The sequence below is a fragment of the Temnothorax nylanderi genome, unplaced genomic scaffold, assembly GCF_030848795.1.
Source record: "Temnothorax nylanderi isolate EJ_2023f unplaced genomic scaffold, tnyl_v1.0 TNYL_tig0037_pilon, whole genome shotgun sequence".
Classification (NCBI taxonomy): Eukaryota; Metazoa; Arthropoda; class Insecta; order Hymenoptera; family Formicidae; genus Temnothorax; species Temnothorax nylanderi.
In genome coordinates, this window is record NW_027249099.1 from 285,396 (window position 1) to 302,486 (window position 17,091).

At 42.2% G+C, this 17,091-nt stretch overlaps 1 protein-coding gene across 3 annotated transcripts in view; it reads right to left on the reverse strand.

Annotated features, from left to right (window-relative positions):
* Nucleotides 1-367: 367 nt before the first annotated feature.
* The window catches only part of Mitofilin (inner membrane mitochondrial protein mitofilin), a 32,589-nt gene continuing 15,865 nt past the window's right edge, over nucleotides 368-17,091 (reverse strand). For 2 of the 3 annotated variants that reach the window (XM_071703835.1, XM_071703833.1), the window contains 5 exons: nucleotides 9,565-9,723; nucleotides 7,309-7,412; nucleotides 6,750-6,937; nucleotides 2,015-2,210; nucleotides 368-1,480 (listed from right to left, as the gene is read on the reverse strand). In XM_071703835.1, the coding sequence (XP_071559936.1) occupies nucleotides 1,475-1,480; nucleotides 2,015-2,210; nucleotides 6,750-6,937; nucleotides 7,309-7,412; nucleotides 9,565-9,723 (653 nt within the window). In that variant the 3' untranslated portion in view covers nucleotides 368-1,474. Of the gene's footprint in view, nucleotides 1,548-2,014; nucleotides 2,211-6,749; nucleotides 6,938-7,308; nucleotides 7,413-9,564; nucleotides 9,724-17,091 lie in introns of all 3 variants that reach the window. The other variant, XM_071703834.1, reaches the window with a different exon arrangement.

Here is a 17,091-nt window from a genome sequence, read left to right on the forward strand (position 1 = left end):
AACGACGTTGCCGCATTGGCAAACGGCGCCGTCATTATTTCAAGGCCATTCATGGGCTTTCCGCGAAATCTCCATTGTCTGCGATCAAACGTTCAACATACTCATCTTTTATTCTTATTCACGTTCGCTATTTCAGAAGAATAATATCGCTGCTTTTCTTAAAAAAAAAAAAAAAAAATTTAAAGAATTTGTTCAATGAACTAAAACGTTTCTAAAATAAATAAAATGTTTTTAAAAATGTTTGAGACACTCTACACACTTTTCTAAAAATACGATAATTAGTCGTCTGGAAGGGTCAAAACAATAAAACATCTCATAATTCGAGAACATTGAGTTCTCGTTAGATCAATCAATATATCACATTACATCACGAAAAACAACTTTATTTCCAATTTTTACAATGATATCTAGCACGCTTCCCCGTCCCGTCTGAAATCGCGAAGAGGTTTCGAGTGAGAGGCGAAAGACGAGGTAACGACACGCGACACGCGCGGCGATCGATGCGATACGAGCGACGAGAGTAAGGCGCGCGGGAGAGAGTAATATCCGGTTATAAAGTAAAAGGTACTCAACTCAGGATGGATGGATGGATGGATGGATCAGGACGAGGAGAGCTCGTCGAATACACGCGCACCGGGTGATCGTCGAAAATGCAAGCACGACAAAACGGGCGATCCCGATGCGTGCGACACGCGTGCAAGACGTGGCTGACCGCGTGTCGCACATGTCGATCACAAATAATAATTTAAATATCCGTGTGTACGCGCTGCGATAAACGTAGGACGCGCTTAAACGCCTTTTTATACCGCCGTCCTTAAAACAAGATTGCCTACGGTATTTACACTGCGCCCGGTAACCTTCTACTCCGTCTCGATTCGTTACTTGAGTCGTTGAGCGAAATAGCGGCGAGTAAAAATAAATGTTCGACATACACCGACTCTCGTTGCTCCGGCGGAATGTCAAATCTTGGACTCTTTCCTGGATAGAAAACTCGGCGCGATGAGAAAAGCGAATTTATCGGATAAAATATTTATTTGAATAAAATATTATTGAATAAAATATTTCGCAACTTCATATCACTGTTCCGCGCGGCAAGATCTATCCGAGATATTTAAAATTCCCTTCGTGTGTACTTGATAACCCACGGAAAAATTTAAATTGAGTCTAGAAGGCGGTATATTAACGCGCGCAGAAGTGCATTTTACGTGCAACGATCATGAGGATGGAAAAGAAAAGCGTCTCTCTGTGTATTCGCCTCTCCCGGCACACGGTATTTCTATTTTTTAATTGCTAGAAAAGATATTGTTGACTATACAAGGCTGGCAGCGATCTCTGTGTTCTTCATTCCTTCGTTTTCTTCATTGTCGTCGGTTAACTCCGTCTCTCCCTGTTCCCCTCCGTCACCCCCGCCCCGTTCTTTTATGGACGCCCCCGTCTCGTAGTTCGGGACAGTTTTCTACGCTCTGCCCCCGCTTTACTTCTGCTGGAACAATTCGGACAACACCGAAAGGAAAGTGAAGGGACGGTCACGGATCCACCTCCAATTACTGTAAACGCTCTTATGTACATCGAACAGTTCTACATTGATAATCGAGAATGCCTTTTCACATCAAAAGAAGCGATAGCGTCAAGTAAATTAATCCATATACATTAATCAATATATATATATATAACAAAAAATGCATTCTGAAGAATCACAAAATATTTAGCTGAAAAAAAGATACTCTGCTCATGCTATACATAATGCAATAAATAAATTTCTCAGTGACAAATAAATATATAAGTTAATCTTATCCATGCTGCGACTGCTATCACAGAAAAATTAAGCAACACCTGTATTACATGGAAATATATTGTCCAATAAGCGAACTATCGTTTTCCGGTACTGAGAGAGATCCCGCGGCTTGTAGCTATTAATTACTGGAAACACGCATTTCTCAATGCAGCTGGACCATCGTGAGAGCGTACTAATCGTACTGTTTGTTTAAGAGGTTGTAACTGTTAGCGCACTGACCTTGGCGGCATCACCGGCGCCGAGATACAGGAGGCCGGTCGCACCTGCGTACGCCAACAGGGTGTCGATCGCCTGCTGCGTCTCCAGCAGGATCCTAGCCTCGTTCATCCAGTCGCTGGCGATGCTTCTGGGCGCACCTTTGAGTAGATTCATGTACCTCAGGGTCATTTTGAAGTCGCCGCGATCGCACCAATATCTGAAACAAGCAGTTAGGAGCGATATGTTCAAAGCCGGAGCAAAATGACATTGGTTCTCGTCGTCCGGACAATTCCATTTGCATTTTTATTTGCTCGACGCAGTTTAACAAATTGTAATGATACCTCTGGATATAAATTCATATCGATTTGTTAATTTGATATAATCGAATGCCTCGCAAACAACGAGCGGCCACGGTCTGCAATTTGTGGGAAGCAATCAGCGCGGAAGATTTGTTGGCCGATTTCTCTATGGTTATTCACGAGTACAACCGGTTGCTGGCCACTTCATTCCGGAGTTTCGAAACAGACGAGAACGTACCCGCTTCTCCTTCTTCTCATCCGCCCCCTTCCTTCTCTTCCTCTCTCGTTTTCGGAGAAACACCGGAGGGGCTGCGCGATGGTTTGCGACTCACGTTGGAATAGTTGGCGACATCCGGCAACCGAAAGCTAGACTATCAGACTATCAGACGCGATCTTCCAAAAGGAAACGCCGATTGGGAGAAAGAGAGAAGCTGCGGCTATAAAAACTTCGTCTCTGGCCGAACATTTAAACTGGCATTCCCTACGAGCTTTGTTCGTTCGTTTGTTCGGGGACGAAACGTTTATTCACCGGCTTAGAATTAAGTTGGTGATATCCAGCGGATGTCGCTTTTCTCTCGGCCGTAGAAACGCTGAGTCTCCCAGAGAAAACCGCATGCAGGATAGAACATATGCTGAGAACTTTGCACAGAGTACACCGAGTCGTTTCCGATAAGGAAAGTGAGATTAACGTTGCATCCCGGCTTACCCGGTAGATTAGGAAGGCAGAAAAAAAAATACCCAATGTTCCCAAAATGGCGCGAAAGGATTTCTATATGAACGAACAATACAACTAAAAATCATCTTTTCTTTTGTTGCATTAAAATATCGCCGTTTCTTAAATCGCAATATAACCATCTATTCTGTTGATAATTTAGAGCAAAACAATAAAAATGACTTGAAGAGCAGTGACAATTTATAAAAGACCAAAAATATTAAATTAACTAATCCTCGAATTGGAACAAATTATCTAAATCTCGTTATGTTCTTAGTTCCAAACATGCGTTTCAATATTTTTCAATGTGCTAATTTTAAGTAAATATTGACCTATGTATATATGCATAACACAGAATAAATGAATACTGACATTGTCGGCCATCGGCATTTTATGCTTAATAATAATTTCTATAAATTTTATATATTTCATCTTTATGCCTTTAAACTCACGCGCCGATTATTATTCTTCAAACGAAGTTTTTAATACTATAAAAGCTAAAAATATATTACATTATTAAATTGATAATCAATTTAATATTAGTGATGCTAATAAGCATCACATTATTAATTTAAGAATTAATTGGCCATTATCGGATCATGCTCGATCCTACACCGGTCTACTGTTAAGATTACAGCTTAAAAAAAAACCCAAGAATTAACTGACGTCACGGACAATCCAACGTACGTCGGAAACTACACTGCCTATCTTCTCATTACAACAGATCCTACAGAACGACTACGTGAAATAGGACGCGGCGTAGCACGGTGCGATGTGGAACGTTTATTCGTCCCTTCGGTATCTTGAGATCGACTCTCCTACGTAGTCCATGTGGCCTAATTCGGGGCACGGACGCGCAATGATCGCGGATACTGAAGTTTCTTGCTGCTTTCGGATTTCATATTCGGCGATATCGCTTCGCGGGAACTTTTCTGCTTGGCCTTCACTGATTGTGAGACGAGCGAGCGATCCTCCGGATCTATTAAGAAAATCCCTCGTTTTTATGTGTTCCTTTGCTGTAGATCGCGGATAAGTTCAGTTTTCTTTACGCCGATCGATCGTTCTGACTGTGGCGCGCAATATAGACTTCTCGTGATAATTAAATCACAGAATCATCAAGACGAAGAATCCACCTGTACTTTATTTTATCTACAAATTTTTCGGTCTTTTATGTGAGAATTAAAAGCTTTTATCAATTTAAGAAAATCTTGTCCATCTATTTCAAAGTAAAAAGAGAAACCTTTTAGTTTCAACTTTAATTTTAATTAACAGATAATCAAAAATTTGTGTCAGATCTTTCGACAAACAAAGTTCATTGCTTGTATCCATTTAGAAATCTCTACTCTCGTCCTGATTCGTCGATTTAAGAAAGAGAATCAACTTTTGTTGCTCGAAATAAAATGCGGCTAACTATAAAATAATGAATGCAGACCTACTTACGTTCATAACGTAACTACAGTCGCGCGTGTTCCCAACTAATCGAACGAAAGTTTGGGAATTAAATTTTAGAACGCATCATCAAATATTCATTTATTGCTGCAAAGCTAAGACAATGGTGCCCCTTTCAAACCCGCGAAATCTTTTATGGATGTATTCTCGTGATATATCGATCGTACCCCCTCCCCCCCCCCCCCGACAACCCGGGAGTTTTATCCATGGGTGTTAAAAGAGCGTGTGCATACTGCAGTGCGCTCCGAAATTAAAAATTCAAGAGGCTCACGTCCGGGCTTCGGTCCGCACGTGGTTCGTTCGTGGACGACAAACGTGTCGCGCGAGTTACCTAACACAAATATCGGCGATTCTAAAAGCACAACTTATATCGGCGTAACATATTTCGACCTACCATAGAGATCGACCCGAGACTTAGTCCGCTGATAAAGTGTGCCACTCGCATCAGCAACGTATTATTTATTCACGCCGCTGAGTGTCATTCGTAAAACGTGTGCAGGTGCAGGCAAGTACGCGTTATGCTTGTCCGGCTTGTTTTGTGCGAAATCCCACAAGTTGGAAGAAAAAGTATTCTTGATAGAATAATTAAGTATTCATCAGGACACCGCTCACGCCTTCTACGAGCGGCGAGGGAAAAGTACAACACGAATTGCATTGCGGAACAGCTTTGATTAAAAGAGCACGCTGCAAGCGCTCCGCTCTGTGAAATTACGAAATTACGTATGCCAAAATGCTACGAGTCATTCAAAGACTTCAAAGACAAATTTTGGTTGTGTTCAACCAACAAATTAACTCAATGAGTTACATTTAATTTCGCAGAGTACGATCGTGCACGATCTATTCGAGAAACTGCGATTTTTTTCCCTCACACGCCTCGCGTACTTCGCAAAAATTATGCCCCGCAATTAATTTTCGAATCAATGATGAACCTTGACATTTTCCCTCTCTCTTTCGCAATCCATTCGCGAGATACGCTGAATAATGTATTTTTAATTCGTAGGAATAGGCACGAGGAGTAGCGGTGCGTATAGATAAGGGAAGAAGGGAAGTATAAATCGCCGGGAAAATCGGCGCGCAGGGTGTATTTTTCTTCGCGGTCGACACTCGACATTTCGCGAGCCACAACGAGTACCAGCAAATACTATTAAGTATGTAAAACTATCCCTTCGTGGCACGTGAGAGATGCTGGCCGATTGCTTCTCCAGCATCCCGTGACGTGGCATCGCGGCCGTTTTAAAAATCTCATCCGCCACGTGGTGTTTCCGAAACACCTGCGATTCTTCCGCTTCAGCTACGACACGATCGAGTGATGAATTTTTTGTACGAACGAAAACACGCGCCGCTATTCTCGCAGATTTTTGTACGTGGGACCGTTCGAATATCGGATACCGTCATTACGTGCCAAAACCGTTTGCACAGTTGCACAAGAAATTCTATCGTCAGAATGAAACTTTAACGACGAATTCTCTCATAAATTTACAGCGCTCTCGCACGCTACATTTTTTCGCGCAAATATTTAACGCTGTGGATTTTAATGAAAACGCGATTATAATGCTTTTATGGGTTAGGTAATATTTTCCCTCGAAAAAATAAATTAAAGCGAGCTGCAACACATATTTTGCGGGGCATACACATATGCTTATCTTTATTTAGCGCTACCCAGGATAAATCGAGGGTGTCTTCCATAAGGGAAACCGAAGGGCCGCTGACACGAGAAAAACGAAGGGATAAGTCGGTAAAACGGCTCGCCAGCGGATTTCGCCGGGGATAACCTGACGAGTAGTAAATGGCGGTGTTCTTTGTCAAAGTGTACGTGGCGGGTATTACGGCAGGTGTTTTCGTCTTTCCCGCCTCGTTGATGGCCGGCTGGATATATTGCACTCTACCCGGTCCTTAGGGTCTCGTAAGGATAATTTATAGGGTCAAAACGTGAGCGAGCGAACAAGAGAAAGGGAGACGGAGGGCCTTGCGTGACGCGGAAATTGCTGCTCGAGTTACGAGTACAATAAAAGTGCATTTAATCGGCGACGCGATAAATTCTATCGGTGTCCAGCATCGACAATTTTGCGCCGTCGTTGTTTACTTTCGTAACCCGTACCGTTTTCGTATCGTAAACTTTCACGGAATTCGAGAAATTTGCAATAGGGAATGTATATAATCAATTTGCCATAAAACAGATATATTGGGGAAGGTATTTCGCCTCGTTTACGGCGAGTTTCTACGTGCAATAAATTCATTCGACCCCTTCGTCTACAAAGATATGAGGGAATCTGTAACAATTTACGAGAATTCTTACCTGGCACGCTGGAGTATGTCGTACGTATTCAGCGAGTCTACGTCGATTGGCTCGTCTTCAAGCTCCCTTTTCGGAATTGAATTGGCCGTTTTGATGATCAAGAAACTTTGAAGATAACTAAGAAGATATATAGGCAGGGCTGCGCCGCCTTCAGGCACCATAGCTAATCTTCTCGCCACGCTCTCTACCTGGTAATGCACAACGAGCGAGCCATTTTCAAAAATTGATATTTACATAAAGCGATTCCGCGAGCTGATGAAAAATGTGTAAGTGAAAAAGGAAACTTTAGAAAATGATAATGTGGCTGTGTAAAATTTATTACATCTATCTGACGTAATAAATTTAATTGAACTTGATATATACCTACAAATAAACTAATGTATAGTAAAATAAATTGCACAAAGTATAGTTTATTATATTGTAAGACGCAACGTAAAATCGCAACGTTTGTTCGCTTGTCGGTTCAAATCGCGTACTAGTGATCTCAAAGATCGTCTCGCGAAAGTAGAACACGTGAGAGCAACCTGATTCTAAGGAATGTGAGAAGCACGGTAATTACCTTGAGGAACCTCTCGCGGAGGGTATCCTCCGGGAACACGCCTCTCTTGGCCGCTTCCTCGGGAATGCTCTGGATAGCGGCGCGCACTAGGGGATCCTCTTTCGCTAGAATCAAAGGAAATGGAAAATTGAATCGATGCGAATGTACGACGGCTCTTCAGCCGTCTGTTTAATTAATTGAAGCACCAATTGACGTTGATTTTTAGGTTTGTTCATTTGTTCGTTCGGTCGACAGTACGAGAATTCCGACAAGCAAAATTAATCAGCGTACGTATGTTATTCGCAATAACTGAATATCCGCTGTAGTCCAATTTGCTTTGTGGCCACCATACCCACAACAATCTGGCTACGTTTTTCCGTCGTTGAATGTATTGCTTACAATCCTATAACACGCTACGGATATATGTTTCAAGTTGCGGTTGGCATTTAGTTATTGTGAATAACGGTGCACATACGATAATAAGTTTATTGTACGTTGTTTTTATGATAATCGCATATTTACGCCGGTAACCAGGACGGCGCCTCTCGTTGTGCAATTGTTGGCCGCGAGTTTCAGCGAAAATTGAAATTACGAAGGTGACTTCGCGGTGGGAGATTAAAACGGCGAAAGCGCTTGGGAAAAAATTTATGGACGTTTGACGCAATTAAGGGCGAATGTTCGCCCGGTAGGGGCATAATTAATGAACATGTGCGCGGCGCTCCATCAGGCCGACACAGACTCTTTTGAAATGCCCCACCGTACAGCCTTTATGAAGGTCCCGCTCGCTTCCGATTAACCCGTAAATCTTCGGTGCTCTCTTCCGCGCCGCGTTTTGCTCTTGCTCCGCTCTTATCCGCTCGGTCGTGTGGCCCACGTACACACGCACCACGATTTGAGGGAGAGACCCCGTCGTCGTCTCTATTGTTCCAGCTTTTCATACTCGGTTTGAAACGAACGCGGCCCCTGGGAAGCGCGAATTGCTGGAACGCGGCGGCGGCGGCGGGCGACCGATTAAAAGCGCGTGCGGAACTCGTTCCCGAATGGAGGAAAAGCTGCTATAATACTCTAAAAGCTGGAATAATACTCTTTCCTCGTGTTCGCAGCTTTAAATTAAGCTCGATTGACGCAGGGCATATCAATGCCAGTAAAAATCAACATCACGAATCTTGGTATTCGTATTTCAAATTGACGATTGCAAGTATCGAGAGATTTGTGAGTAGCAAGATACAAAGATCTATATGCATATATACATGCATATAGGGGAAAGAGACAGAGTAAGAGAGAGGTAATAAATATGTGACAAATTATATTTACGGAAAAAGTATCGTGTATAGAGAAGAGGTATGAAATATGTGAATCACGGCTTTTATACGCTCGAATGCTATTGTTGTGCAGCAAAGTGCTGTTGAAAGCGTGTCCCAACGCGTTGGAAATGGCGCTATGTCACGCCGAAAAAAATGTGAAGGATGAAACAATAACTATCTCGTACAAAAATAATATTTTTCGATATCAGAGCGTAGAATAACATAAATGGAGATGTATAAATAAACATTAAACTGGAATTTAGATAAATTGCTCGCTTAAAAAGAATAAAAAAGAGAATTTACACAAAGAAAAAGAAAGAGTGCGTTAGGTTTTAATTTAATTCAACTAGCCGCATACTCTGCGAATATGCACGTGTGTATTTAATGTTTCAAGGATAATAATAACGTAACATGAGATTCTACACTGTCAAGTTAATTAACTCAGCCCGGCGTTAGAGCAACAAAATTCATTTGCGAAAAACGCGCAGTAATAATAATAACAATGTACACAATTAATGCAAATAATAATTATTATGGGCGACTGCAGTACACGAGAAATGCGGCGACGCTCCACAGCTGCAAAGTCCACGCTCCGCATTTCTAAGTTTCTTGCGCTACTTTAGAAGTTATTCGCCGTATTTTGTATCAGGCGCAAACCGCAGCCCACCGTAATACGGAATTACTTTAGGAGCCCATCGCGTTATTTCTTCGTTTTGGGAGGGCAAGTGCACTCAAATGCACGTAAGTTAGCATATATGTACATGCTAAAATTTCGAATAAATTATCATCCGCGTGGAACAGAAGGGCGCATATTTCTACATAATAAATTTATATTATTTATGTGTTAAAATTTATAAATTAAAATTTTGGTGGTCTTCTTTAATTTCTTTAAATCTTTAGTTTCGTAATTAATTAATTAATTGTTTTTTTTTTTTAATGCTTGCCTAATGTTAAATTTAATCAAAATACATACGTGCTGCCTTGGAGACGGCCTTAATTTCGGGTTCCAGCGGTTTAATTGCTTTATCCTTTGGTGCACCCGGCGCCGCGGCTTTCACTGTCCTAGCCAAGGCTTGACAGGCTGCCCAAAGGATCTGTACATTCGACGCACCCTTCTCCTCCTCCATGCGAGCTGAAACAAAAATATTTCACTGAATTTCTGCACTGAATTCAACGCCTTGATAAAAATTCCTTGCAGTCGAGAGAAACTTACACTCCGTTCTCGACGATTAAAAATTTAAATAGTCCTGTTAATAACCCGAGATGAAAGTTTATATGATGCTGATAAAACTTCGCGCTAATGAAGAAAATCACGCTCGTTTTTCTTAACTAACGTAATTTTGCATTTTTATGATCGTAAATTATTAAAAGAGATAGCTACCGAGATGTATACCTAAATTATTATACGCTAGAGATTTAAATATTGCAAAAATACCAGATGAAAGTGGGATTTAGCAATTTATTTGATATATGTATTCTATATGTTAATATACGTAATAAAACTTAATACGTATATCGTTATTAGTCCAATATTAAATTGCGATTCGTCAGTATCTACTGCGAAATTGTTAAAGAAAGGGAGACCAGCGGTAAAATTCACTTGTAATTTAATTTGTACCCATACGTATCCGTCCAAGTTCCCCGATCATTCGAAAATCCTCGGGGGATCTGGTGTCGTGTTACAGTGACAAACATTTCGCGCGCTTCCGTGACGTGGCGACATTTTTCAATAACAGCGCTCGCCGTGGGAAAATCCCGATATGTACGTGAATTATGAAAGCTCGTCGAACCGTGCTCTCCCGACACGTGCTCGGGTCCTAAAAGGCCGCGCGAGATCAGCGTTATCCATAATCCCGTTCGTAAACAAAGATAAAACTTGGACGCCAACAACGTATAATTAATGTCATTTGTTAAAATATTAAAATGTAGTACGCATACGAATACAACTCAGCGATTTATTTATTACCTTGTGCTGGATGATAACGCGTTTTACAGACGCATCCGTTCGGCACAGATTCGCGGGAACCAACTGGCGATGACGGAGAAATAAACAGCCGCAGCGATAAACGGACTTTGCCATCAATACGGCCGAATTGAAAATGTATTCAAATATCGTTTACATCGGTGGTAAATATTTTCATGAGCCGCGTTGCGTGAGCGTGAAAATATTGTTTCAAAATATACTATACGTACTCGGCACGGGTCAATTAAATGGTAATATAGTCGCGATATTTGCGATTTTGTATTTGTTAATTTCACCGCAACTAATTGAATCATCGTTAAATTATCGTGTCGGCATAATCGGCATTTAATCGACGGCATGACGAGCATCCCACCTGTCGACCGGCGATTGATGAACTGTAAAACGGAAAGATGTTCGGCATGGCCGTTAACACCGTCAAGGCGGGCGAGAGGAACAGGATTCAGCTGAATCTCGGTGCTTCTAGCTCGTGATTTATTACGTGTATCAATCCGGATAGGGTTTACAGAACGATCTCTTGTCTAGAGAAAATTACTCCTGCTCGGTTAGAGATTTTCCGTGCAGCTCTCTCCCGTTTCTCTCAGCCTGTTTTCCCAGATTTCAGGGTCTGGTCTGGGAAAATCACATTTCTATTTACTTGTATGCCATGTACGAACATCCGCATCATGTGAATTAACGTTAATTTAGACGAAGCTTGATAAGCTTTAATTCTCGAACTTATGAAATAATTTTTATTATATTTCACTGCGAACGTTTGATTGAAAAAATCCAACATTATCGTCGTCTCTCAAAATTAACAAAGCAATTACAGTCGGTTCACGCTCTCGGGTTTCAGAGAGAAGCGCGAAAGCAAATTACGGTCTGTAATAAGTGCAATATCATTCTTTATAACGACAATCGCTCTAAAAGCACGAACGTTTCGAGGACACAGACGCGCGCGTGATTAATCTCCCGCGATAGAGGGGTCCCACCCTCCCCTGCGATTTTATCATCACGGCGAGTTACGGGGCGCACTTTTGTCGCCCAAATATCATTATCGTGCTTTTTCATAAAATATCCGTAATACGTTCAGCAAAAGAGAAAAAAGGGGGAATCCTTGCGAAGGCTTAGTCAGCAAGCCGCGCCGGTTATCCCCCGTTTTAAATTACTCGGGCTCGAATAACCGAATCCGCAATTCGCGTGGCCGCGGCAATATCATTTCTCGCAACGGCAATAAAATTCCGGTGCTCTTTAAGCTAATCCTTCGCGGGGCGCATTTTTATCGCGCGACGCCTCGGAGAGGTCGCCGGGGATGGACCGTATTATCAATTTCGCCGCATAAGCAAGCAACCTCGCAAATTCGCAACCGCAGACCAGTCCCCGGTCCGCATACGGGACGAATTACCGAATCCGTCGTGCAATTTCTGCTTTATTGCCCGCCCGGCTCCGCCGCTTTATTGGCGGTGGCATTACACACAGACCGCGCGACCGTCTGCCGCTATTTCCTTTTACGAGTGGGTCGATAGCGCGATAGGTAATTCTCGCGAAAAATCGAATAGAAGTCGTATCGACGTTTCGGCCACGGCGAAATTCCGTCCGCGGAACGGTATACACCCGCCGCGGTGCCCTGGAAACTAATTATTCAGTAACATCCGGGCAGTTATTAAGTCCGCGGTTTTATATCCGCTTGTCAATCATCGTCCGGTTTTATTGGCAATACCGTTGGATCGGCTATAATGCCACACATTGACCCATCCATCCTATTTTTACACGGTTGCCTGTCAAAATATGAATACATATATCTGGGCAAAAAAAAAACAATTTAACTTTTGAATCTTCCTATTCGCGAAATATAATCTTCGTATAGGTAAATACGCAAACGTATATATAATAAAATGAGTTACGCGTTTTCAATATTTGATATAATACTTAAATCCTGCTTAACTCGCAACGCCCACCACCACATTGTATACATCGGTCGAGTTTCATCAACTTTATCGCTACTAAAATGCAAAGTGCTTGGCCATAAATGGTAAAGATAAATTATCTCAGAGACCATCGTTTTCTCGCACAGCACTACTTACATTTTCCCGCATATAAACGACTGATCATAAATTAATGTCTACAAGGCGCTCTTTCCTTTCCTCTCACGCAATATCGAATCTCCAGTTGTATTGGTGGAACGCATCGACTTTAATGGTAAGTTAAAGCGACCGTAAAGCCAAAATGACAGACCGATTGCGCGTCGTGCGACATATATCCCAGAATCTGCTTTCCTTCTAGCTCTCTCTCTCTCTTTTTCTTCCGTTTTCCCTCCGTGCTTATATTGCCGCGCCATGGACTTTCAGCGAACGATTCTCACGCTCGAACTGGTCGGTGAGCATCGACGCGGAAAACGGAGAAGGTCGAAGGGCTCGGGAGGACTGTTTCAAGCCGGATCCACTCCATCTCGCGTGTCGGTCCTCCTGCCCGTTCCTTCCTTGCCAGACGAAATCGCGTTATTACGTGGGAGCGAAGCCGTCCACGGCTGAACCGAATGTCGTCGCGAAAAGTTCCCGAGCCCAAGTTAAATCCACCATATATCCGCGGGAATTATCAGACTCCCGAATGAACGCGTCCAATTATTCCGGATAATTACTAGTTTGTCCAAGCGTACCCCCCGGCGGCGATGTATCGTCACTCGGACGGACGAAGTTCTGCTCTGCGGCCTGTCAGAATTAATTGTCTCCACTGATACTCGCGAAGATCGTAATCACCGGGCCGCGGACAATTTTTTTCGCGTTTATCGATGGGCGCATCGCGTGAGAAAGTAAAAAAATAAATAAATAATGATAGTAAGCCAAAAACGTCTAAAAATGTGTCTTTTCGAACCATTTATTTTATAAATTGCTCTTACAAGTGATGGGATTCGATCCATCGACGTTCTAAATTTTAATTGCCACGCTAAATATTGGTTACTGTATATAGAGATTTCAGAGTAAACTGTTTATTTATCTTGTAACTTCGGTACGTGTGTTCGTACTTCGTTACCAGTTTTGTTTGTGATTGTCATTAATACTTAATAAGAATGGCATAAAACGGATGTTAATCCTGCGAATGTTGATGTACACGAATTAAATTAAATTTAGTTGTAACGCAACGACATATATTTAACCTTTCCTTCCCGTGATATGCATCCATTCTACTTGCCCTTACCAATCAAGTTACGCGCTTTGTTTCATATATTTTCCAATAATTATTTCTACGCCTGCCGCCGTTTATCGCAAAAAATTTCGTATGTTATCTGATGGCACCGCGCCAGGTCACACACTGCCGCCGCCTGTTTCTCTCTTTTATGTTCTCCCCCTCTCTATCTCTCTCATAGGATTAAATTCCAGTTAATCGATAAAGAGCAAACTCAAATGCTGGCATTATTGTTGCGAGAATTTGTGGCCGGACAGTACTTATCGGTTCATTCGGGCGAATTTGGAACGAGCGACCTTTTCTCTCCGCGCTCTCTGTCGTTTCCGGCCCATCGGGCTCGTCTTTCACGAGGCGAAGCGCTGGTTAAATCAGTTTCGGAGGGAATTAAGCGGCGCCAGGCCACGTGACATTTTACGCTCCGAAAGCGCGAATTTCGAGGGCTGCTCTATATGCCCTGCTTTCATCGCGCGAGCCCTCCCCGTCCCATACTCTTCTCCCTCTTCTCCTCTGTTGCTCTTCGTCCTTTCTGTGACCCTGTTTTCCGAACGCTCTCGGATTGACGAGAGCGTAACGATGCGGTCGACGCACGACAAAAGGGTGGATTGCACAACCCCAATGTCGTACCGACACGCCAAAGGCTTTTCCCCTGTCCGCCGACACACATTGCGTCACGCTGCGGAGGCTGCGCCTCCGCACATCGGCCCACCGACTAAACATCGCGTAAAACGCGCGGCTAACTTTTCCGCCCACGAGAGATCGCCCCCGGACCAGCGCAGCGGTGGAGAGCTGTGGCTCGAGCTTAATCGTAAAATAAGATCATCCGCAGCAAGCAACTTTCTAACGAGGACGACCCGATTGCCCCGGGCGTGATATGCATGGTGACATCGGTTTAAAGCATTTACGATATGTGGCCGCGCTCTCTTATCTCGGTGCGTGACCCCCGAAAATTTCATTAGTTAAGCAAATTATTTTAAGCGGTTTTTTCGGTCAGAAGACGTATCCAGCCGCTACTCTGGACGCTAACTCGGCCACCAAGATAAAAACGATAAAACATATGGGTAACAAGCATCCGCAAACTCTGCCGAAATTAAATTCCCAGGCCTATTTAATTGGCCTATTAGAGTCTAGGATACAGCAAATTCGTCGTGCATTAATTCCATGTAGTGTTCTTGCGTTTATCAAGTTGTCTATTCCTTCCTCTTATTCATGGCATTTTACATGCACACAAATTCGATTTGTTCGATTGAGATGTACGTTCAATTGAGAATCTATTGTACGTTTGCGATGCTAGCTGATTGAAATTGACCCAATGTGTATCTAACTTCAAGGACTAATCTCTTAACGCGTAAATCTAATTTCCATGTTATTTAACCAGTTCACACATAAAATAATTTCATCGTATCTCGAGTTTATTATTTTGGAATTAAATCCTAAGATGTGGGGATTTTCCAGAAAATAGGTTGTAGAACAAAAAATTCTGCAAAAAGAATAGATTGGAATGGTGCAGACGTTGACGTGAAAACGCGAAAATCCCGTCATCGACGGTCTCACGCTCGGGATAATTGATTGCTTTTCGTTCGAAGCTCTATAAAAACGAACAAAAAATCTATAGCTCGAGGATCGGGCAATCGAGAGCTCTAACAGGTAGAAAAATTCGCGCATCGGCTACGAGGATAATTAATCGCCGCTGCAAATGCTATCCGCCAGCACGGTTTATTGTTCCGTTCGTAAATTAGTCGTGGTTAGAGAGCGAATATAGCGACCGCCCGACAAAAAAAAACAATATTAATAAATCTATTGCGTGAGAGCCAACGATTGACGAGCCTCTTTTATTAATTGCATTAAAATAGAGTCACTGCTTCACTCAATTTTGCGTTTGAATATATATTAGTATTTTAATTTGCAAGCTCAATCACATCGAGATATTTCAACGAAATAATAAAAATTTAGAAAGAAGAGAGATTGCGAAAAATTAAATTCTAAACTGAAACTGTTAAAAGTTTGACTGTCTTTTACTTACTGTAGATTTTTGGTATATTTTTTTTATATACTTTCGCATACGATTTCAACTAACTATCTCAGACTGTCGATGTATCTCAATCCGGACATTCTCGTTTTGATCTAACTGGAAACAGTTAGATACGTGCGCACTAGTGTTTATTGCGATGAAACACAATTCGAGCTGTTACAGCGCGTTACGTCAACGTCGCGAAATCAAACGCCATGTCCGGCACGTACGTTTGTACTTTGACAAAACGCGTAATATGGGAATTGCGATGACGGTGGCATCGTAACTAAATCGTAAACAAATCGAGAGAGAACTGACACACGACACGTGCATGAAAAAAAAATCTAAAAATATATATATCCGTATAATCCCGAAACTTCAAAAGCGTGATTCCGATCACCTTTTGTCTTGTTTCCTTAATCGAAATTCTAATCAAAATTAATCAATATCGTTAATATTTCTCGATCATATCCTTCATTTCGGTGCAGTTTCCCCTTTTGCGAAATTCTAAGGGTACAACTTTGTGATACCAAACCTCCGAAAAACACTCACATGTGAGAAACGTCATTCCGAACACTCGCGCCCGTCAAAAGAACGAAACAAGCTCTGCCGATAGAGAACGATCAATTTGGCACTGCAGTACTGCGGATGGTTTTTGATTTCGTTTCGTCGACCGGCTGCCCGTCGGCTGGCTAGATTATTTAAGCGTCCGTAAAAATTCCGGTGGACGAAAAAGCAATGACAGCTTATCACGCGAATTTCCATTTCACAATTCCGATTTTAAACGGTAATTATCTCTACCCGGCGTTAAATTAGTATTAAATCTTGTCGCGTGATTAACATTTGGATTTGAAAATCGATATACTATCACGTATATCTATCTGGAATATAACGTATAATAGTATTATAATACGCGTTACGTATTGTACTTACAAAACGATGATAAATTCTTAATAAAAGAACTATTTACGAAATACAGTTTCCGTGAGCACCGCATAATTAACTTTCAATTAATGGGTGAAAATAATGCATAATTATTTCCGACTATCCCCCCTCCCCCGAGTTTACTGAATATAGATGGAATTCTCTATTTTTAATTTCGCCATAAATTACCCGTTGTCGTCTTCTCAGCTTTTTACTGGTCCGCCACAAGGGTAACTATATCAATTAGGACAATCGAGAAAACTTTTAATTGCCGTGATGCTAGCGCAGTAGAAGCGTTCATCCTTTTTGTATCGACGTTCTACAAAATTCGCGAAGCGAGTTTAAGCAACTCGGCGACTCGATATAGCGCGACAGTCAATACAAGCGTCCACCTAATCGTTACCTACCCCAAGACTTTTCTCATT